The sequence below is a fragment of the Pieris rapae genome, chromosome Z (assembly GCF_905147795.1).
Source record: "Pieris rapae chromosome Z, ilPieRapa1.1, whole genome shotgun sequence".
In the NCBI taxonomy this organism is placed as follows: Eukaryota; Metazoa; Arthropoda; class Insecta; order Lepidoptera; family Pieridae; genus Pieris; species Pieris rapae.
Genome location: NC_059534.1, coordinates 5,299,225 through 5,323,122, shown reverse-complemented (window position 1 = coordinate 5,323,122; position 23,898 = coordinate 5,299,225). Strand labels below are relative to the sequence as shown.

The window sequence follows — 23,898 nt, the reverse complement described above, 5'->3', positions numbered from 1 at the left end:
AAAAATAATAATAATAAAACGAAAAGTTTAGTCTCCGTGGCAATTCTTGCTGCTTTAATGCTGGCAGAATTCCCAGCTGTATTGCGTTGCGTATACTCCTTCTCTGAACGAGGAAAGCACCAGGCGCCAATTTAGCCTATAATATCTTTAATTAGCGCCTGTGCACTTGAACCCCACGGCACAAGAGTCTTTTACTTCCTTATAATATTGTTCATTTGTTTATGGCGTTTTTACTTTTTACAGCTTTATAAGGTAAACATTAAAACTAAAACAAAATATGTTTTATTAAAAACATACTTTACGCTAGTGTATTTCTCGGAGGCTTGACAAGTTTGTTAACGGTTGTTTAAGTAATGATTTAAAGTTGTTCACCATAGAACATCCTAAAACAATCATTTGCTGACGTATTTCCAGAATCATAACCCATCGTATTAGTGAAGCCGAGTTGCGCAGTATAAACAATCCATAATATTGTGGTCCTTAAAATAATTCCGGTCACATCGAATTGTGACTTTGCCGCTTGTATTAAGGTGTATTTTTCATTGCAGAAAAACGTGCGTAATAATTCAACTTGATTTTGCTAGGCAATAGATAATTTTAAAACCGGCATTCTGAATGTCAATTTTTGAATATAATACCACAATGCATGTCTATTAGAGCATGGCGACATAATTGTAAGCATTTTTTACCATTTTAGTGTCATGGGTTACTCATATATGCCTAAAAATGTCAAAAAAATTGTTGATTTTGGGAGCGCTATCATGCTTCTGGCAATTTTGGCACATACGCGCAGCAGCGTGGTCGCTGGAGATTAAAAATAGCGGCGGAGACGGCCGGCTCTCATCTTTTTAAATCATTGGTTTAAGAACTGACAGGATATGTAAATTTATAGTTAGTTAATTATTATACTGAACATAGCTTCCTATATGAATACAAGTAATGTATGACATTTTACTATATTTGCATTCATTATGTATCTGTCATAGGGTCATAGCTTTTTTAATTTGGCATTTCTATGATATTAACTACATAATCAGGTATCGACGAACTAATAATTTTTTGACACAGAAATCCAAATTAATCTTATCTAAAGCTCATTAGCGTATTGATCAACTAGGTGTTATAATCCTGGTTAGATTACTGGCAAAACAATTGCTTAAAATAGCCCTTAAATGTGATAACGGGCAACTTTTTATTTAGATTTCTTTTGATGCTTCAGACCCGAAGCTTGGCGCTAACTACGACTCATGTCAAATTCAATTTTGACATACGGTAGTTATACTTAGTGCTGAAACTGCATCTTCTACCGCATTTCTACCATGGAAAGTGTTCAGAGTTGTTCGGATTAATACCTGCAGCTGAGTCATCATCGGACGTCGAGGCAGCATACGAAATTCCACCCGTATCACCTCGAAGTCCGAAGATATTTTTTTCCGTGCACCTCCATAGTGTGCAACCAGCTGCCCACTGAAGTATTTCCGGGTTGAACTTTGAAATTATATACACAAATTTGATGATCCTGATTATTTAGATGTCTCGGGGGACCTTTATTGGAACATTTCCAAGTGATTTTCGCTGCATGATCTAAGTATATTTTTTTTAAATTTTATGTAATGTATTGAAATATGTAAAATAACCGTCCATTTTCTACTTTTCTAATAAGGGGGAGGGGGAGCAGCCCCCATTGTAATAAAGCACCGTTACTAGATAGATTAGATAAGAGCGTACCAAATCTTAAAACGCCGGCAACGCACTCGCGAGCCCTCTGGCATTGAGAGTGTCCATGGGCGGCGATATCACTTAACATCAGGTGAGCCTCCTGCCCGTTGGCCCCCTGTTCTATATATATATATATTCGTTCTTATGTTCAGATGTTTCTCTGTTTATCTCTTACAACATCCATATTGAAATCGGTACAGAACCTACCTAACTATAGTCATTGTTATTTGAACATGAACTCTCTGCTTTCGCGTTTTTTGTAAAAGCGAAAATTGCTTTGAGTTTAATGTCTTATTTTGACGATTAATTTGAATTTAAAACACGAATTTATGGCATGAACTTGTAACAACGAAAATTTATACTGGATAGCCCTCTGTTTCCTAATAATTCTAGCATAACTTTTCGGACATTAAGCCCAGAATCTACGTCATAATATGGTTAATGAATATTTCTAATAATTTCTCAAAATTAATAAGCTAATAAGTAGCTACCCATTTTTAACTGGAGTCGTTGAAGTTTACGATTGTTTTTTTTAAATTTCAAAACATATTTATATATATTATATTCCGGTGTAAAGGCGGTAGGACATTGAAAATGTTTGTTATTCTTCAATCACCTAGTCCCGAAAATATAGAAGTATTGTTCTAAATATCAAATAGATAGCAAAACAAATATTTATGCTGGCGTCCAATACAACCGATGATCCCAGAGCTGGTGCATTCCTCGTTCAACAGATAAGTATCTCAACACAGCAGGTATTGCTGCCAGTATTAAAGGAAACAGGGACGAAACATTCTTAATTTATTTAATTACATTTATATTTGCCCATTTTTTAATTATTAATTTTACTACTACAGGTAGGTACAAATAGTTGAATAATTTGTGTTATTACGTAACAATTATAAAGCACATTGAATGCTTAAACAATGGATACACAGTAATAGCTGGAAACCAAAACTTTTCCAGGGGAAATAATCGCATGATGGATTCATGACGGATTCACCCTGATAAACTGGTTGGTTCAAATGACGTCGATGGCAAAGCTTCAATGGAGTCACTTCTCTGGGTGCACAGGTGTCAATCGGCGTCCCCCAAGGCACGATTATCGGGCCTTTCGTATTTCCGATTTCCATAAGCGGCTGCCCATTCTTTGTCAACGGAGTTCATGAGATTGATGCATTGTTTGCTGACGACGCTTCACTTCTATTTAAAGTAAATAAGAAAAACGTGTTATTGGCTGATGTAAACAATTCTATTTTTCGTATAGTTAACTGGTTTAAAGTAAATAACTTACTACTTAATGAGAATAAAATACGATCGAAAAATGTATAAGATTAACAATCTCAAACATAAATCGAGATATTGATAAACTGAAAGTTAAGGAACAGTGAACCAAACTTTTTTGCCAAAACTGTAGTCTTAAACATAACAATAGATAGTTAACTTCAGTCCCAATCATAGAGACTCTTTCGTAAAGGCTGAGCTCTGCAGCATATGCAGTAAAGAGAATCCATCAGTTTACTGATCAGGACACGGCTAGAAAGAATATTACCTATAACTTCTTTCACAGGTTTATGTCCTACGTCATTTAACTGGGGTGTGCTGCTGCAGAGATTCAATCCATATTTGTGCGGCAGAAGCGGCCTATTCGGGGGATTTGTTGTGTTTTCCCCAAGGGAGTCGGTACAGAATAAGATTACGGAATTAAATATTATGACACTATCTGGTCTTGGTCATAAACGATTTTTAAACAAATGGTGACCACCAATATCTTGTTCGAAACAGAAGTAATCTAAGCGTACGACCAACCATACTCCAGACGATAAACCTCTCTTTGTATGTTTTTTTTTACAACAGACTCCCAAGCGAAAATAGATAATTAATTATCACTGTTTTATTCAGTTCAAAACTCTCTTTAATTGTAAAAAAAGATTTTTATAAATTTGATGCTTATTTAAATGATCCTAATCCTTCGGATGGGTTTTCTCCACTTCAACTATTTTTCTGCTTTGTCTTATAAACTTGTATGACTCAAAACTTGGCGATTAAAAAGAGTGGCGGAGAGTTTTTTTATTGTTCTTCACGCCCGCTATACGCACTTGATTTGCAAACTGGTAGTATGTAATGTAAATTTAGAATCAATTTAACATCTTTTCTTTTGAAGTTCATAAGTGTACTTGGATACCTATACCAATGAGTTTGCAAAGATCTCGAGGACCTTCGCCTACCCGTTTGTGGAGTATCAGATTGCACGGGAAGAGAGACAGGACTCCCTGATAAACACGACCTTCAGTAGTAAAGAAATCCATAGCTATAAAAGATGACGTAGACCAGTTTAACTATTTATGTTTTATGAAGATACAACAACCCCTCGCTTATGGCTGCACAACTACGCATAATGGTACAAGTGAATCCCTAATGTGAAGTGACAATATGTTTTTGAGCCATCATTGATGACGACATATTATGAAATGAAAATGGACATATCGTATCGACCAGTAATAATTAAATATTCTTTTATCTATTTTAATATATAATATTTTACCGATAAGTATCATAAGGATCAAGTATACTTACAGTACTTATAATTTTCTTACCTACTAGGAAATCAAATCAAATTTAACGCTGGCAGCATTTCCTCACCGATACTATCTACCAGGCGCCAATCGAAGTTGGAGAAAAGACTGATTACGTTCAGAATGACCGAATTTTAATTTGTACTGTAGTAGTAAATGGGCAACTGATGATTGATGATTTGTCTATTTCCAGTGAAAGGGCATCATTCGAGCATAATGATCAGAATCTGTGACTTTATTACTAAGTAGTTCTAGATACGGTTTTATTCATATAAATATAAATTTATAAGTAGTTAGACTGTTTCGACATCCCGAATGCGAACGCTGGGTCCGCCCTTAAAGCTGTTAATTTTCGCTTTTAGGGGCATACAAAAGCACGTTTATCAAAATAGATGGAAAAAGACCCGTGGAAAATAATTGTACCAGGATCGAGGGTTGAGTCCTATTTCTATTGTTATATTTTAGTACTTATAGACTAAGAATAAAACAGCTTTAACTTTAAAAAAGTTTCGCAGTTTCTAGCCTTCTTTCGTTATAATGCAATAAAAAGATATCTCATTCCAACATCCAATTAGTAAAGTCTAGAGAAAGATACAAACTAAGCCCGCGTCAAGTGATGCAATAGGTTCGCCTTATTTTACTCGCGTTACGTGCGGTGAGAGATTTCCCGAACCCATCGCTCTAGAATATAAATTCTTGGGGAGGTGCAGAACAAAAAATATTTTTCGGAAGAAGCATAAATTTGGCTATCTCCAGTTATCAGTTATCAGAACGACAAATGCACGCGGACGCACGACATACATATTGTTTTGGTTACAAAAGTATTACACTGATTGTCAAATACAAATTCAAAATAACAGTCCTGTCAATTTAGACCAAAAAATGAATACCGACCTTCATACATAAAGTACCTACCTTCAAATCTCTAAATTGATAGGGCCACAAGTTGCTTCTTTTGTTTCTAGTCAATTTGTTTTATTTTTCTCTGATAAAATTACTATTGATTTAGAGATTTATTTTCTAAATAATTGCTTAAAAAATAAATTTTGCACTTTTGCATTTAATATGTATTTATTTCTTTAACGAGGATTGATAAACCCTCTACCATATTATATAATATATATCTTTTCTTAATTCTATGTGCGGTAAAGTGTAAATAACTTGACATAAAAATATAGATAATATTTTAGTCGGTCCACAGCAGTGAAACAAATTTTGTTTAGTTTCAAAGTCAACTGATCTCGGTCAATGTCCTGTTTTATAACTTATCTGTATGGTGCGGAGGGATGCGAACCGAGGGTTGCAGCCACCCTTCGATCGATAGAGCCACTCCGGGCTACAACCCCGACGTGATTATGTGGCACTATATCTAAATATAGCTAAATTGGATCCATAACGACCGATATAGGGATGTTAAAACGTTTTGTTGTTACGTATCTTTCGTCATTAGTTTGTCAATGATGAAATTTGACTAGCAAGAAATAATGATTGCTTCGTTTTTGACACCGGCTTTCATACATGTACTTTTGTCTATATCAAAAGTCTCTATTAACAACACAGTTATCAGCTCGTATACGATTTCGTTGGTGTTTGATTTGAGTATATAATAGGAATCTAAGATTTTCTTTCAAGCAGCGGTGGTATCTTTCGTGTGTTAAGTATATTCGTTCACAAATGTACGTGTTTACGGTACAGTCAAAGTTAATGATTAAGGTATGACTATCTTATATATGTTTTACAAATTAACATTTGCACGACGAAGGAAAATAGCGTAGTTAAACTGGCATGTTTGACATGTTCTATGTCAAAATTCCAATACGTTTTTGAGACGCAATTAGCAAGCCTCGACACTCGAAATTTAGTTGGAACCAAAACTTGGTTTCAGGCCTGCTATCTACTTAATTTTATCGAGCAGTTATAAAAAATGGGCTTGATATAAAAGCATGTGTATGATATTTGGAATAAATTATTGTTTACAATAAAGTTGTGAGAAATGATTAGGTTACAAAGGTAAATCAATTTCGTTACAAATAAGCTGCGATGTATAAAGTTGTCCTAATAATTTATTTCTCTATACTTGTTAATTTTTCCTATTATTTCGATTTTGGAAAAAATAAGTTCACTCATCCATTAGCTTAGTGACTGTTGTTATCATGCTTTCCTAAATCAACAATTCAGGATGCATCGACATAGGCTATATTTAAACTAAACAATGTCTGTCTCTGTTAGGTAACTTTAACTTTAACTATTTGTAACATAGTTATAATAGTATTGATTATTTGTTAATCTTCATGCAATTGGGGTTCATCGGCCGACCATCAAAGATCCACCACACCCACGCACAGAGCGGGACAGATCGATTTTAATGCGTGAGGGACAGAGATAGAACATATGCGTCCGCAGACATTTGACAATTTTAAAAATCCCTAATCTTTTTACCTGACTACCGTTTTTTGTGACCCGAATTCTAATAATGAATAGAATTTGATTGATACAAAGTTGACTTGAAAATAACTTTTTCTTGACTTATGTTTTTATGATTTAGTGCTTATGATGAATTTTGTATTTCGTTATGTTGTAAATGTAGGTGATAGTGCAACTCAGCGAATATCCGAGATTAGGTAATCATTTTGAAAAATTAAATAAAAATGTTATTTACTTAGAACAACAATAACCTACTAATTATGTAACGTTTATGTCGACTGACATTTAGTGATAAGTGTAACTTTTGAATGTCAAACATTTAGTACATAGTTAGTAAAATATATAAGCCAAATTAAATAAAATTGTAATATGATGTTATCTTGAGCGAGATCTTCTCATGGGAGAAATCGTAAATGAAAATTGTAAACGACTCGAAAATTATTTAAGTTAAAGAATCACTTTAGATTTTATTTTAAGAACTACTACTGACATCTTTTGTTACATAGTGGAAACAACTTTCGTTTCATTGTGCTTTGCCGTAGTCTCATAACTTAATTACAGATGGCGCTGTATTTAAGTTAGCATTCCTATAATCTAAGTAAGATGTCATTGTATACATCTTTGGTACAAAAACTATAATAAATAGAGTAAATTATCAAAATAATTAAAAATCAATATTTAATTTTTCATATTCATTAAAGATTAATAAATAAAAGTATAAAATTAACATCATTAAACATGTTAATAACCGTAAAATATCGGTAATTTATAAAACCGATTTAAAATTGCAATAAACATCTGAAATCAAACGAATCAACAATTTTGAAAATTAAACATTTAATATAAAGGTTTTTGTGTTTAGACCTAATCTAAAATTAATATAAAGATAGGAAGTAGCAGGTACCTACTATCGACTTATGTACCATATTCTATTATAGGTAAGTCATAACCCGATTTAATCAATTGTGTAAGTATATAATATATCACTAAGTCACAAATTAAAGGGTTGATGTTTCCCCCATCCCGTTTTTCCAGTAACCCTTTCTTTTCAGTTAACAATATAATTTAAAATTTGAATTTAAATTTTCAAGATTGTTCTTTTCATCGTGATCGTGTTATTTGACGTGTTTTAAATTACAAAAAGAAAATAATGGCCTATTTTCTTTTTATTGATTTCGTAAAAATGACTTGACACATACATATTTACTTATATCTTCAAAACTACCTACATGTTACCTACAAAAAATTTTAACACACCTTTTCTTACACTTGTCAGGTATTGAGATTATTATATTATCCAAATAAAATAAAAAAAATAAAATGGTATGGCGCGGAGATACTATGTGCTTCGAAATGGATTAGAGATCTAATATGTTATAATATGTTTTCTCTCAAATAAAACAAGCTGAAGGATAAGGATAGCTATAGAAGATGTGATAATACCGCAGAAACGCTAATTTCGTTCCTCGCGCCCTTTCGTGCCGTTCCTAGCAACCGGTTTTGTTTGTGGAACGGTCGTAAAACGAGTCCACCAATAACAGTTCACCATTGGCAGCGGGCGTACCATTGGCGATGAGTAAGCGTTGGGCCAAGCTGAGACAGAATATTAAGCGGGGTTTGAGGGGAGGGTAGAAACGCGGCGCGCGCAGTTACCTCAGTTGTGTTTCACCATTCGGAAAGGAGGTTATTGTTGCAATGAGACGGGCACTGCACTGTCGATAAAGTGTGTTTGTATGTCGTTTTCGTCGATAATAAGTGTTGTGTTTACTTTCACCCGTGCGAATGTCTCAATCCTTACTTTTTTTGTTTGTTTTTAATTTTATAACTGCCACATGGGTTGGCGTTTTAGTTAACCCTTTATTTTGAAACGATGGAACGTTGTTCTTACGGTTTTTACACCAAAAGGTATTTTATGTTATATTTTTACTTTTTCTATGCGAATGATTGTGGTTGAGTGCGTCGCGTGTGGCTTATTGCAATAATTTATGAGCAAAAGTGATTACTTGTGCATCTTGAACCATGTGCTTTTATACAATTTTAATATAGTGAGGGTAGTAAAATAATATGCATCCAAAAAAATCAAGACCTTATAAAGTTATCATAATACATTATTTAATCTCAATATAATAAGGAACGAGGTCTATTATTTAAGGGATTTGGTATTATTATTGCAACGCTTCGGGGAAATGCTGACAATGTGGGGCTCTCGTGCCTGCGGCACCCGAGGGTCGGTTAGCGGGGGAAGGGAGGGTTCCGTCTGTCTGCACACATGCAGAACCGGTTCGCTCTCCAACTCCCCTAGTGCGCTTTATATACCTCTCTTTTAAGCCACACGTGTTCGTATTAAGCCCTCTCTTTCGCACATTTCATTATTTTTTGCTTCCCCTTGTGAAATAATGCCAGACGAGCCGTTTTTATTTGGGTTTCTTTCCCTAAAAAGGTGTATAACCTTATACTTATTGTGGTCCTGGTAAGTATGGCGGACAATTTAAAAAAACATGATGTATACTAAATATACATATAAAAAAATGGGACTTCACATTTTTTTTATAAAATTGATCTAAATTGATGGAATATAAACTATTACTATTAATTAGTTTATATATATTTATGGCTTTAATAAGTACCTACCTACCTCAATCATATTATTACTTACCACTTAAATTATTTATATTATGTAGATATAAAAATTAATTTGTGGTTTTTGTGTCATAATGCTTTATTTTAACTGCTGTTTAATGAAAAAAAAAGGTTTTGGGTTATTTACATATTCTTTTTATATATTTCTCTGAAACATCTATCTTTAATAAAAAGAAATAGCCTGATAGTAGGTACATTAAAATGTAAATGAAATACAACTTAGTCTAACTTTTATACCATACATATTAATACGTATATATTTTACTTTAATATTTGTAAATGTTAGTGGATAAATGTTTATGAATTACTACTAAAATGAAAATAATTTTTTTTTATTAATAAAATTTTTCTTTTAATTTTACGAAAAAGCTCAGTAGTAATAGTAAGTAAAGTAAATATTTAAAATCAAAATAATATAACTAAAGAAAAACAATGTTCTATTACAAATTATAACCTAACCTGTCACATTCGTCGGAATATGATTTCCAGTAACGAACGGTTTATGTGGCAAGTCAATGTAAAAATAATAATTATTAAAATGTGTATAAAAATCCACAATATATTTACTCTGTTTTGAGCACATCACTGTTTATATTTATTTCAAAACTAACGTTATATAGTCTGTTGAATGCTAACCGCTAATTTCTAAATGACAGACACATGACATTGATGGACGAGCTATTAATTTTTTGGTGAATATTTACTATTTATTAATATGTAGATATTTTTTTTTAATTTTGTTCTTGTTGAACTAAATCAAATAGTTTTATTCAAGTCAAAACATATCCATTTGGTCCATTGCCACAGTACTTGCATCTTTGTTAACTTTTGTCCGCGGCACGAAAACAAACCCCGTCCAAACAACTTGCCTTCTTTTTGCTAAAAAATACTAATGATTTTCTACTTAATTCTTAACAATGACTGACCCTTTCAGGTAATCTTATGATGTGTATTTGTGAGACCGCAATGTTGTTCAATGAGTTTAACTTAATTCTTTTTATTGTTTTAGATCTGAAATTTTGGACAACATTCAAAAGAAAAAAGAACAAGAAAAGGAGCAACCAAGTAGTCCAAATTTCCAACAACAACAGTTATCTAAGCCACCTGAAAAACAAATTCATACACCTGAAGCACCTAGTGCAAGTTTAGTGTCACAACATGTTCCCACACAACTCCTTTCTCCAACACAAGGTGCTGGCTCAGCAGTTCAGCCAAAGGAGGACTCTAAAGATAAAACATTAAAAGTCACAAACTCTACAACTATAACATTAATAGAAAATAACAGTATAAATGGTGAAAAGGATAAGGATTTTCCAAAAAATTATTTTACTTTAGAGCCTAAGAATGACAAGAAAGATGATCTAAATAAGAATAGTATAACAATAACAAGAACACTCCCAAAGCAATCTCCGGGATCAGGGCAGCCTGACAAGGCTAAAGCTGGGGCAAAAACTGCCAAAAGACCTTTGCAATACTTGGAGACTTTGGCACAAAAAGCAGGAATTACTACTGAAGATAAATATGAAGCGGCCAACACTTTACTGGCTTTAGATAAACAGAATAATACCTTCCGAAGGCCAGAACTGAAACAACCAAAAGCTGAACCAGAAACTCATTCTCAGGCTGAAGATTTTAGGTACAGAAATCAAAAAGAAGATGATGATAAGTTACAGGTAAGAATTTAAAAAGACATAGTGAGAAACGAAGATGCATGAACATAGCTCAGAAATTTCTGTTTAACAAATATTTTTTTGAGACGGTTTTTAATTTGACCTTTTATAACTAATTTATAAATTTCTTTCAATTCCAAGATACCCACACAAATGCCTAAAAAGAATCAAAATATTATTTATTATGAGTAAATAAAAGTACACTTCTTGACTAATTTGCCATCGTAATTGTCACAAGTAATTGTCAATAAAAAAACTAAATATTGCATGACAAAGCAAGTTATTCTGTAAAATAACTTGAATTAACATTTTCTACTTATGCCACGAGCCTTCCATTCAATCAATTAAATATTTTTTTTATTTGTATAAAAATATCTTTAACTTTTTTAATTTATATTTCTGATTAGATGATTTTATTAATATTTTATATATTTTTTAGATACAACAGCAAATAATTCAGCAACAGCAACAACAGCAGTTGCAGCAATTGCAGCAGCAGCAGTTGCAGCTGCAGCAGCAGCAAATCCAGCAATTTCAGCAACAAGCTCTACAGAGGCAACACCAAGCCATTCAGCAACATCTGAAGAATCAGCAGGACCAACAAGAGTTGGTAAGTATTTTTATTTATTTCCACTTTGCACACAAGAAAATAATAAACGGAACACCGCAATTTATCTAAAGACTGACTGTATGCATTGTCTTCCCGGAAATTATTTTTTATATATGACAGCAGTTTGTCGGGAATTGTTGTATTGACACATTTTTAACGTTCTACAATGCAGGTTAGCTCGTTTTTTGGCTCGTCAAGTAGTAAAAATCTACTACGAAAAACCCGGAGCACATTGTGTATTAGATTACGGTAGTATTACAATACTAGATTACGGTTGATTTTATATATTTATTTAATACATTAATGAATATAAGTTAATAATAACGTGAACTAAAGGGCAGCCTCCTATAGAAAGGAAAGTCTTATATACTACAAATTCTGGATTGTTGCCGACTAATGCTAATAAAAACATGAGAATAGAACAAAATGAAAGTATCAACCATTGAATTTTGCGATAAAAATTTGTTCGATACACGCAGGGTATGAGTTTTAATGACAGGTAACTTTTTAGTTAAAACATAAATAATTTATTCCTCCAAAATGTGTAGGGCTCCAAATAATTTAACTTGGTACGTTTTTTTTTGTTTACAATACATCGAAATGACCTGTCCTTCTTAATATTATTCAAAACCAGACGTTATTATTTTATTACGCAAGTTTAGAATGCATGAGGGTTGGGTGATGGTATACGAAAAATCACGTATTAGGCCCCAAGTTGTGTTTAGATGAAAGATCACTACTAGAAAGCAGGTAGTTCATTCCACTAACCAATTTGAACCTTCATATTGTTGGTATATTTTCGGTAGTTTTAAAAGACTTCATTAAGTGGACTTTGATAAAAAGGCATACATTTGTTTGGTTATTTTTAAGATAAGTTACAACATTATTTAACTAATCCAGTTTCTACCGGTTCTATATAACAAAAAATAATCATTAAAAACAAGTAATATCACGTTGAAATAAAATAATATAGTCGATAGGTGAAGCCCATTTATAGTTATCGATTTTGTTTATTCCATCATAAGGCATACAAGTATGAGTAATTTTTTTCCACTTATGTGCAATATTAATGAATACAAATGATGAAAAAGCCAATAAATTATATCGTTAGCCATTCTGTATTTACATGCCATTAGACGTAAACAATGTGTTTTAAATGAATTCTGTGCCAATTACTAGAATTTTCTAAAAACTAGCGGGCTGATTCGGTTTCGAGCGGGTTTTAATAATATTTTGAAATAAATAATAATAGTATGTATATATAATTCTTTTGTAATTCCCTAGTTTTAGTGTTTATTCGTTACGGACACGGAATCAATATCTTTCCTGTTTATTTATAAACGTAAATTAATTTTCCTTAGAGTAGGTATGGTGTGAATTTTCCATGTTAATTGCAACATTGAGTGAAGTATTAGGCGGAAGCAAGTTCAGTCTATAGTATTTTATAACACGTACATTTCAAAGAACGAAAAAGGTTTCTTATATTTTATTTCACCCTCTGCTTGCCTAACATTGTGGGTATCGATTTTGCGCTTGCACCTTGTCCCTTGTCCCGTTTTCGTACCTACGGTATTCTTGTCGTACGGTGCCAAATAACTTTCTCATATTGTGAACATGTCCCTCATATAAATTTTTAACTTTGATTTATTTTTATTATTTCTGTGGGTTTGGTTCAAATTTGGTTTCGGAAAGACGCCGAGAACTAAGTACCTAATTTTATGAATACACATACTACTTATAAAATGTGAAATATGTACTTACATTTCCCTCGCACCAACCGGGGTTTAGCTCCATGAGAATTTGCATTACGAATTTATATACCTAATAGTTATATGTATATCTATATACTTAATTGTAGATATATAATAATTAATATACGAATTCGTGTCTGTTTAACAATTTCTGAAAGCGACTAAAACCCATTTATAAGTAATAAATAGGTTTTAGTATAGCATTACCACTAATTACGGCTAAGCAAAAAATGGAATAAATGTATCAACGACTTTCATCAGGTCTAGAACGCCATCTTGATCAATTTAGGAAAGAGAATTTGCTTATGTCCGAGTAAAAGTAAAAGTTGCCTCATTATAAAGTCCGAATTAAAAAGCGCTTTGGTATTTTACAGTGTCAGATGGGAGCGTACGGTATTTAAATTTTTAAATCAATCTTGTTATCTCGCCCTATCGCGTCCCAAACGTGTAAGTAAGAACGAGACAATGCATGGGCTCTTGTTTCTACCACACGCCTATACGTACAGCTGACCTTGTCATCACTCTTTGAGTTATATCAGTTCTATGGCGCCCGAATCGGGTTTACCATTTACATAACGAATTATTGGATATTCAGTTCAAAATTTCCGCTTGTAAACATTGTCCCCCAAATTAACGCATGCCCTAGTTCAATTCACCGTTATATACATCGAAGGGATGCTTAGGTAGAAATGCTATAGAATTTATTTCGCTCAGAAAATAAGCCGCCACTTATTAGTAGACCCTTGCGAATGAAAAATAGCGAAGGGCGAGACCACGTTTAAAGGGTAGCTATATTTATGTCTACCTACACGATGCATTAATCTTATGTCAGTATGGTTTCATATTAAAAACCCAACGGCAAAACAGGGGTGTTTTAACTGTTTATATCCAAAACTAAATCAAACACGTTTTAACCGCCGAACTGTCTCTTTTCATCACGGCGTAAATGCAGTTTGATAGAAGGAGACGAAAGAGTGACTTGATCTAATTATTATGATTTAGGATTAGATTAATGCTACTAACGATTATATAAAAAAATGATGTAAGCAAATTTTTAACGGTATAAGCAATTAGTGTGATTTAATTTAAATTACTGTTAAACCTTTTGTTCTTGTGTAAAGGTAAAATAATAAAAGGCCGCATCAGATGATAACCTACACACTAAAGACATTATCAATACATAATAGGTATGTTAAGAAACGCTTTGCCTCACACCATCAAAGGGTGCCATTTTATACAATTTGTTTCGTAATGTAAATTTTTAAATGAAAAATAACAATTAGGCGTGTATAATTGTTACATAATATTTATAATTTACAGTTGATTGACTTTTTAAACTTTTTCTTGCGATTTTTCAATTAGTTGGAAATTAGCTTTAGAATTCTGTTTCGCTCATCATTATATTAATGAGTGTGATCAGCATTCTGTGCCTGACACACATCGTTGATTTCTGTTGTCTCTGGTTTCACGGTGCTTTCCTTCACCTGTGGTAATTAGTCACGTAGGAAGAATAATTGTTGTACAGCAGCGGTTTGAGAAAATCTCATGGTTGAAAATCTTCCTCCTATTGTTATAATATATATTTATTTTGGCAGACTGCAATATAATTACTTTCCTATAAAAAAATTAAGAGACTAATATGTAGGTAGGTACTTGTGATCTTCAGGGACACGCCGACATATTATATATCATCGTTTAGTAACACAAGTAAGCGTTAGTTAACGCAATTTTTGCCACGCATCATCACTATGTGGTACCTGCTGCTCACTAAATTATTTCCGAATCAATTTGATAAATAGCCTTTGAAGAAGGAGTGTCCATGGGCGGCGGCTGTATCATTTAATTTAGGTAAGCCTACTGCTCGTTTGCCCCCTGTTGTATGAAAATAAACATGTCATCTATCGTCGCGTCGTAGCGATCGAAACACAGAACGATTTCAATATAATTCTTCATTTAGTCAGACCAACGGAATTCTTTCTAAAAGACTTAGTATCTGTTAATACCGCTATAATAAAAGATAGAGAGAGACAAATAGAGGGAAATCGTCTTCCCATTATAAGAATATAAAAAAACTTTTAATAAAAGTTTGTAAATTTGTCTGTATGGTTCCTACTACACTATGGTTTTTCGGTTTTAATTAAAATTCAAATAATTTTCATTTACACTTAACTAAACTTAACGTGCGGTTAAGGTCAATTTAGCAATATGTGTATTATATTTCCTCTTCTTGTACTTCCAACAAACATTTTCGGAAGTTGATAAACGCTGGGGAAACAAAGCGTTTATACAAATTCTGCTTTAAAAGTAACATGATTGTTTACCTGACCATGTTTTTCATGTTTGACAAAGCAATGGTACGCAAACGAAAGTACGATTATTTAAAATTTGATAAAAGAATATTTTGAAAAAAATAAAAAATAAAAATAAAATACGTTTATTTTGGAACATAAGATCTTCTAGGTATCACTTATTCCACGTCAATCAATTCAAACTTGTAGGCATCCCTACTCATCGGCAAAGACAGAGGGTGTAGGCCGAGAGAAAAAGCCGGCGTAAAAAACTCTCGGTACTCTTTTAAAAAAGCAAATCATCAAACAATATTTAAAACAAATATATCAAATTAATTAGAGGCAGCCTGCCCAGCACTAGTCCCAGGCCCTTTTATCAACTAGATAATCAATAACTTTATAGTAAGCCTTTTTACACAGCTTTTCTTTAATACATTTCTTAAATTTATTAAAAGGCAGAGATAAAAGAGCCTCTGGGATTTTATTAAAGAAGAGTATCCCTTTCCCCAAAAAAGAATTACTAACTTTACACAGTCTAGTACGGGGAAATTGCAGCCTGCGTTTGTTCCGAGTATTGACATTGTGCGTATGTTCTAATCTAGTATATTTATCACTATTTTTGTATACAAACATAATATTTTCATAAATATATTGCGAGGGAAAGGTAAGTATATTAATTTCCTTGAATTTATCTCTGAGAGATTCCCTACATTTTAAATTATAGATTGCACGAATAGCCCTCTTCTGCAGAATGAAAACAGATTCGACATCAGCAGCGTGACCCCATAACAATAAGCCATAAGTCATTAGGCTGTGAAAGTAACTAAAATAAACAAGTTAATGTGAATATTTAGTTAACTAAAACTATGTTTAAGTGTTTCTCTTCTGCTTTAAGAGGACCGTTCTAGAGGGTAGGCCGTGTGAAACTACGTAATTGAGAACCAAGTGCGTGTTTCGTATATTCTAGAATTCGCCAGCTGAACGATACATCAAGCGACCCTTCGTGCACGATGTAAAACGCGAAATAATTATATAATGCCATAAATATAGCGAGCAAGAAGACGCCCGCTCCTTGCTTGTTTAGAATTTCAACACTTATACGTTTACTACCTACATGTTTATCTTGATCATATTAATTGAAATTTCTTTGTTAGGTTTCTTTTATAATAATTATTGAAATATTGACATGCCTATAATTTAATTTATTTATACACGCTAGTCTAAATGCACTAATAGTCGTTTGAAATTTCTGAATAATTATGTTTACGATGTCATGAAAAGAGACATATATATATATATATATATATATATATATATATATAGGCCGGGTCAGCTACTAAGCAACTAATAAAACATAACTTCCATTAATTATTTACAAAAAGCGTCGCGCAAGCGGTAAAGAAAACTACCTTCGATAATATTCTCTAAATCATTTGGCTCAAGGCGATACGTTTATTATTTATATTTAACGTTCATGTTACCGAACACCCTAACTTATCGATTATCTACTACTTCTGTTTGTGGGTAGTATGAGTTCAATAAAATCCAGAAAATGGAATTGGATAGTGCCTTATAAGAAAACAGCGAAATGGACGAATTATATATTACAATAGTATTCAACAGCAAAGGGAAGAAACGTAAAGTAAAAGATGGACAAATGGTCTGCCGGAATGTTGGAACAGGCTGGCCCGAAATAGGACAGAATGGGGGAAAGTAGTAGCATACATATTTCGAAAGACAAACTGACTATAAAACTTTTTTCAGTTTTCCAATTATTTGTAACTTTGTTAATGATTGGTCAGTGAAAAAAATTGATTTAGTATTAGAATAAGTTTAAAAATTTACACACCGATTGTTAATACCGAATTTAGTAAATGGTATCCAAACCTGTTTTCTTCGAGGCCGTGTCGTTAGGTTTTGGAGAACGGGACTTTTGTGTTATTTAGATTTGCAAGTGATGTCGTCCTTATTGAAATTTGGGATTTTGAGAGTAGAACAATGAGGTATTATTATTGTTGAAGCTTTTTAACCGCAGGTACCTTCACAAAGACAAAAAAAAAGTTTTGAATACCCTTAAGATTGTGTAGGGCTAATGCAATCGTACATTCATAATAAACTACAATTGTGGACACCATTTTAAATTGATTCTAAAATAAAATCTTAAAATTAATGAAGACTGTGGAACTTATTTTTCTTAGAATTTTTAGCTACACATCTATATTTAATAATAATCTTTTGGCCGTACATTGGTCCTAATCACTGATTACGCACAACAGAAGTGGTGGTTCTACTTCTGCTCCGGGTCTATTACCTCAGTCGGTTTCGCGATGATTGCCTTCATCGTAAGAGCTAATTCTAAAATCCATGCACGGTTGGTATTTGAACGCTCATGCCTCATGGTTGAGAGTTCACTTAAACCATTAGGTTGCTAAAACTTATAATTATACTTTAAATGCATTTGTCCAGTCTCGAAATTGTATAAATCGTCAATAAATTATTAAACCGAAGACCATAAATTATAAGGTACATATGTAACGGACGAATTTATCGCTAACAAGCGATCTTTTCTAGCCCTAGTAAGAAAAATAAATTAATATTATGGGTAAAGTGTTAGACGCATTCATAAATAACCATGTAATATAAATAATAATTATTACAAGAATTACAAAAGTCACGATTGTGCGCGATAGGATTGGGTTATGCTTATGTAGAAGAAATTTAAAAAAGGTTTAGGGAGATAGCCATGGACTCTAGCAGCGTGTTTCACAACTAAATGATGGAGATCTTAAACGATCCTAAGAATATTATTTCCCTAAGACAATGTTTACAGATTGGTATATAATATTAATCATAGAAACGGAATTTAAAAACTTCTGCTTTTGAAAGAAATAATTACTTTATTACTATTGTCTAAATTATTTATATTATTAGAGATCTTAAGTAACGCCTTATCGGTATAAAGTTACATTGTGTGATTGACATTTCCGTACTTTGACTCATCGGCTCAGGTAGGTGGAAATACTTAATATTGTATTACTGGTGTGTTGTGGTTGTGTTTGACGAGATAAAAGTGAAGGTGCAAATATTGTAACAATGAAATTAATATTTATGCAAAGCATTCCTAGCGATAAGTCGCATCCAGTAATGATTGTGTGATGGTACCTTAAATTTCTATGGCTACACTTTGTATAACGAAAGCAAAATAATATATTAATTTCAACCGGATACGGAAATCTCTAGTAATGTAAAAATTATGGAATTGTATAAAGTAGTACCTGTAGCGAAATGAAGTATTTCTGTTGTCGGTAGGTAAAGAAAGAAACATTTGTACATATCCTAATAGATTCAAAGTTACGTCGTTCTTAGATATAAGAATAGTGCAATTATATAATTTTAATAGTTATAATATTATTATCCTAATTAAGTAAAAAAACGTTTATTTAATAAGTATACTCGGTGATAGTAATGATGGTAACTCTAATTTAAATTATATTAATATCCCTCTTGAGTCTTGCAATAGTTATTTTACTACAATAATTATTCATAACTTACACACTCTATTCTGTTTTTAGTTACAAAAACAATATCAGCAACAACAGCAGCAACAACAACAACAGCAGCAGCAGCAGCAACAACAACAGCAGCAGCAGCTGCAGCAGCAGCCTCAACAACCGAAGCCTGAAATTCAGCAATTACCTCAGTCTCAACAAGATTTGCAACAACAAAAATTTGTTCAGGTATTTATGATACTATCCGAATTTTACTGGCATTTTCTGCAGAGTTTTAGTGTTTAATAGTTAAAAATGCCAATATAATTTGCCTGCCTTACAAAATTATATTGCTAATGCAGAAATGTGACCTCATTAGCGTAAATTTCTTTGTTCTAGGTGGTCAATAATCAGTCTCTTCACACACAGCAATTCAATGTGCCCGGTATAGGTGAAATAAATCTCAGTTTTCTCGCGTCACCACAAAATAACGTGAACCTTCTGTTTGACAAGAATCATAAGCCCGGCATGAGCGGAGAGATCAAACAATCGGTGAGGCATTATAATATTAATTCGTTGTGACATAATAATGGAAGTCTTATATTTTTATTGACTGATTTCCTAATACCTTATTTATACTAAATGGTGTACCAAATTAATATCCTTACTAACAGTTTAAAATTTAGAATTATTCTTTGTATACAAGGATTTAAAATCTATGTTAAGCTTTCCATGGTTCGTTTTTAAGATAACTTTTGAGGTTTTCTTAATTCAATCTAAAATACGTATATCTATTTTCCTTTTCTTTGGTTGGTTTGAAAGATCACACATTTTAAAGCTGACACAGCGCCATCTAGTTTGTATACAAGTATGCTAACATCTTCCAATTGATTATATTGAACTATTTTATAAACAGATAACAGAAGGACAAAATCAGCAACAAATGAGTATGTCACAGCACGATTCAAACCAGCAACACCACCAGACAGTAACTGTGGTGTCTTCTATGCCGAGCAGTATGGCAACACATCAGGTATAATACGCTCATAACTTTTGGGACGTTAGAAAAACTAAGCAAAACTTAGCTTGATTGACCTAAGACTTTAATCCTAGAAAAATACCTGTGTTGTGGAAATTTATTACTACAGTGGATTCCCTGTATAACGACGATGAAACGGCCACTCTTATTTTGTCTTTATATCCGGTCGTTACAGGCAATAGTTGAGATATAAACACGTACATGTGTGTAGTATATATATATTTAAAGAATAACTCGGAATATCACTTTGAAATTGAAATAAATTTAACTTTGAAACGTAACCTATTTAGCTGATATCCATTAAAAATTAAGGTACAGGTCTCCACAGTTGCTGACCATCTGTGTGAATGTAAACAAAAGATAAGCAATGTTTGTGAAATAAATAAATCTTTATGCGATGCGTGCAAAGTTTGCGTACTCAGCAAATGCTTTTTGTGATGTAAGTTTTTTACGGTAACAATTTGAAATTGAAATTACAAAGTTACTGGTTGTTAGAAAGTTGGAATTTAATCGTCTTTTATAATGCGAGGAAACAGACAGATTAAACAATAAGGTTTCCCATTAAAAGAAAGTTCAAAAGTATTTTTCTCGCTTTTGCCCTTTGGATAACAGACCTTACGCAATATCGGGTGATGTAATCAATAATATAACGAGTAGGGATTCAAGGGAAGAAAGTACTTAATTGACGAGACCTTCGTCTCGAGTGGGGTTTCCTATATTTACAAAATTGTATAGTAACAAACTGATAGTTACTATTTTGTAATATAACATCGCTTTTAATTAAATTAATTTATTAATTAAATTTAGGTTCCGCAGCAGCAAGCAGCCGGTACAATACAGCAACAGGCTGGGGCTAGTATATCTACTATGGGACCGATACAGAGCTTACCACCCAACACTCCACATCCTCAGCAATTAAGGTAATTTTTAATTTCGTAGAAAAATCATAATTCAATAATGTTGTATATTCAGTGGGTTTGGGTTCTTGTAAATAAATTGAGTCCGAGTTGCAAGAAAATGTTTGTTTAATTTGAACAGTCTTTCAAAAGGCACCTGTCGAAATACAATCAAATCAGTAATCAATTTACAAAATAAAATAAGAAAAGAAAATGCTTATATATATATATATACCTTTTGAATCATTTAACAATACTTTCACAAGACGATTATTTAAATATTTCACAATACTAATAAGAATTCAGACAAAACTTTGGAGCTACTTTCTTTACAGTTTTACTTGCTTGCTCCCTGACAATGAAGTAAAATGCTAATGTCACTTGTCAACTACATAATGGGGATGGGATTGGGTAAAGTCAGCTGTCAGTTGATCAAACTTCAACAAATAACATGTGCTCACATTTACACTTACGTTTATTATTTGAAATAAGTATCATTTAGGAAAAATCTAAAGTTTTTTGAATTTGGGTTCTACTTAAGCGACACTTATTTAGATTTTTTCAATGCATGTTATAATATAACATAATAATTATGTCAAATATGCGATTTTTAGTGCCGATTGGGGACATGGACGCGTACAAGTGATTCAACAGCCACTCCAAAATAGTACTTACCTGCAGCAACTGTACAATGCGCAGGGGCCACTTCTTATGCCAGGAAATATTGCGTTACATCCACAGATCAATTCGCAACAGATACAGGTACATAGACTTCATTTTATAATGTATAACATATTATACAGTTTTAAGTTAGTCGTATGTGTATAAGTTTTTGTGTGTCCTTTCTGTTCTTGGCAGGGCTTCCCGCCCGGCAATTATACCAGGATTTTTTTTTCCGCTTTCAATGTTAATAGCGGTTTCAATAAATGGGTCTTTAATTATGTAATCGGAGATTCTATAACCAGCATTTACAGATGTTTCCTTTTTTAGACAATTTTGACAATTTAAGTGGAAAAACTCCAAGCAGGCAAGGCTGTAGAAAACGCTTTCGCCGACTCCATCGCCTCCGTTCCGGCGGACTTTAACAGTAAAGCAATTAACAAGCTGCCATCATAATGGTTAGCTGAAATATACAAAAAATATGTAAAAGTTTATATTTCAAAAAAAATAATACAATAAGATACTTGTATTATTTTTTTTGAATTTTTTTGTATTTATTGCGGATTTAGTATTAATTCAAGACTTTGAGAATTTGCTTGCTTAGTAAAATTTAACCAACGCTTTAGTTCTTTAATATCCGTAGGCGCTGATGTTTACGTGGTAAAAAATATAATATTTTAGATAACAAATTTATCGGCCTCAGATATTGCGATCTTCTAACATCAAACGAAATCCTATAAGAATGATATATATTACCGTACGTGACCCCCGTTAAAAATGTTTGGTCTGAGAAATATGACTACTCCTGATTATGTATTAGAATGACCAACATACTATTTCCATTATTAGTAATGTGTGACTGTGCTAAAGACCTTATTGACGTATTTCAAATAAATATTATTATCAGATAACCGGGTAAATGCTATACCCGGATAACAGGGTATATAATCAAAAGTCGGTTATTAAAAAAGCCGGGTACCTAAAAACCCCAATTAGTACAAATTGTTAATAGAATTGCTTCCCTTTTCAAGTTATTGATTAATTGGTATTAATTTTCATAATGGATTCGTGTAGGTAATCGCCGCTGGCAAACCATTCCAAGGCAACCAGCTCGCTCCACATATGCTGACTACGCAAGGAAAGCAAGTACTACAGGGACAGACTGGTGAGTTTTAACATATTATTATGTCAGATGAATACTCAGTTGACCTGCCATCGACTTGCGAAAATTTGCCTAGAATGTTAATACTCCGTATAAATTAACTTTCTTCATAAATTCTCTAATAACGTTTTTTTAAAGGCATCTGTCTAAAAGTCAAAGTGAATTTTTATTTTAGAATAATTTACTGTTATTTTTGTTAATTATTTTCCATAAATGATAATAGACAAATAAACATTATTTATATTATGTTGGTTACTTCGCTTCTCAAATGTACGTTCGAAACCGTATTTTGATAACATTTAATTAATAAATCAACATCGTATCAAAACCGGATGTATGGGTTAAGTTTGATATTTAATTTGTTTAAAGAACTAAGTCAGTCTTATTATACTATCTGTTTTACTCGCCTTAATATTAGATTTCATTATAGCACAAATGCGCGTCATACATGAGAATTTTGTTGCAGTAAGTTTAAAGTTATGACCCACTAGCGTTCAGTCCTCGCACACCTGAATATTTATTTTATTAAATATAACTCTACTCAGGCTGGCTGGTTATCGAAATACTTGTATATCTATTTTCAAAATATAATTTACAATCGTTCCGTTCCGCCTTCAAACAATTTTTGTTTTAATTAGTACCTAAATAATGGTGTAATACGACTGACTTTTAGAAATACTTAAGTATTAAGATACCATAGATACAACTAAGTTAAGAGGCTAAATAGAAATGAAATTGTGGACGAATGATTTACTTGACTTATTGAGTGAATAAACGATGCAGATTAACAGAGAACAGCTGCACTATTTAGGTTTTTTAGTGAATTTTTCAGGTCTTACGACTTATCAGGACCAAGGTTTATGGCATTTTAAAAATTCTATATGTATTTAATTTCGAGTCGTTGTTTTTTTTTTGTTTTGTGAATGTCAATGTTTATGATGGACGCAGTAATATTTTTATATCCGGTGTTTTTTA

The 23,898-nt window shown here is 32.7% G+C and overlaps 1 protein-coding gene across 6 annotated transcripts in view; it reads left to right on the top strand.

Moving 5' to 3' along the window:
• The first annotated feature begins 8,391 nt into the window (after positions 1–8,391).
• LOC110999997 (putative mediator of RNA polymerase II transcription subunit 12) overlaps positions 8,392–23,898 on the top strand; it is a 29,864-nt gene continuing 14,357 nt past the window's right edge. For 5 of the 6 annotated variants that reach the window (XM_022269325.2, XM_045634131.1, XM_022269308.2 and 2 more), the window contains exons 1-9: positions 8,392–8,624; positions 10,369–11,032; positions 11,469–11,639; positions 19,251–19,415; positions 19,566–19,718; positions 20,083–20,199; positions 21,013–21,125; positions 21,716–21,863; positions 22,836–22,926. In XM_022269325.2, the coding sequence (XP_022125017.2) occupies positions 8,590–8,624; positions 10,369–11,032; positions 11,469–11,639; positions 19,251–19,415; positions 19,566–19,718; positions 20,083–20,199; positions 21,013–21,125; positions 21,716–21,863; positions 22,836–22,926 (1,657 nt within the window). In that variant the 5' untranslated portion in view covers positions 8,392–8,589. Of the gene's footprint in view, positions 8,625–10,096; positions 10,294–10,368; positions 11,033–11,468; positions 11,640–19,250; positions 19,416–19,565; positions 19,719–20,082; positions 20,200–21,012; positions 21,126–21,715; positions 21,864–22,835; positions 22,927–23,898 lie in introns of those variants that run through there. The other variant, XM_045634130.1, reaches the window with a different exon arrangement.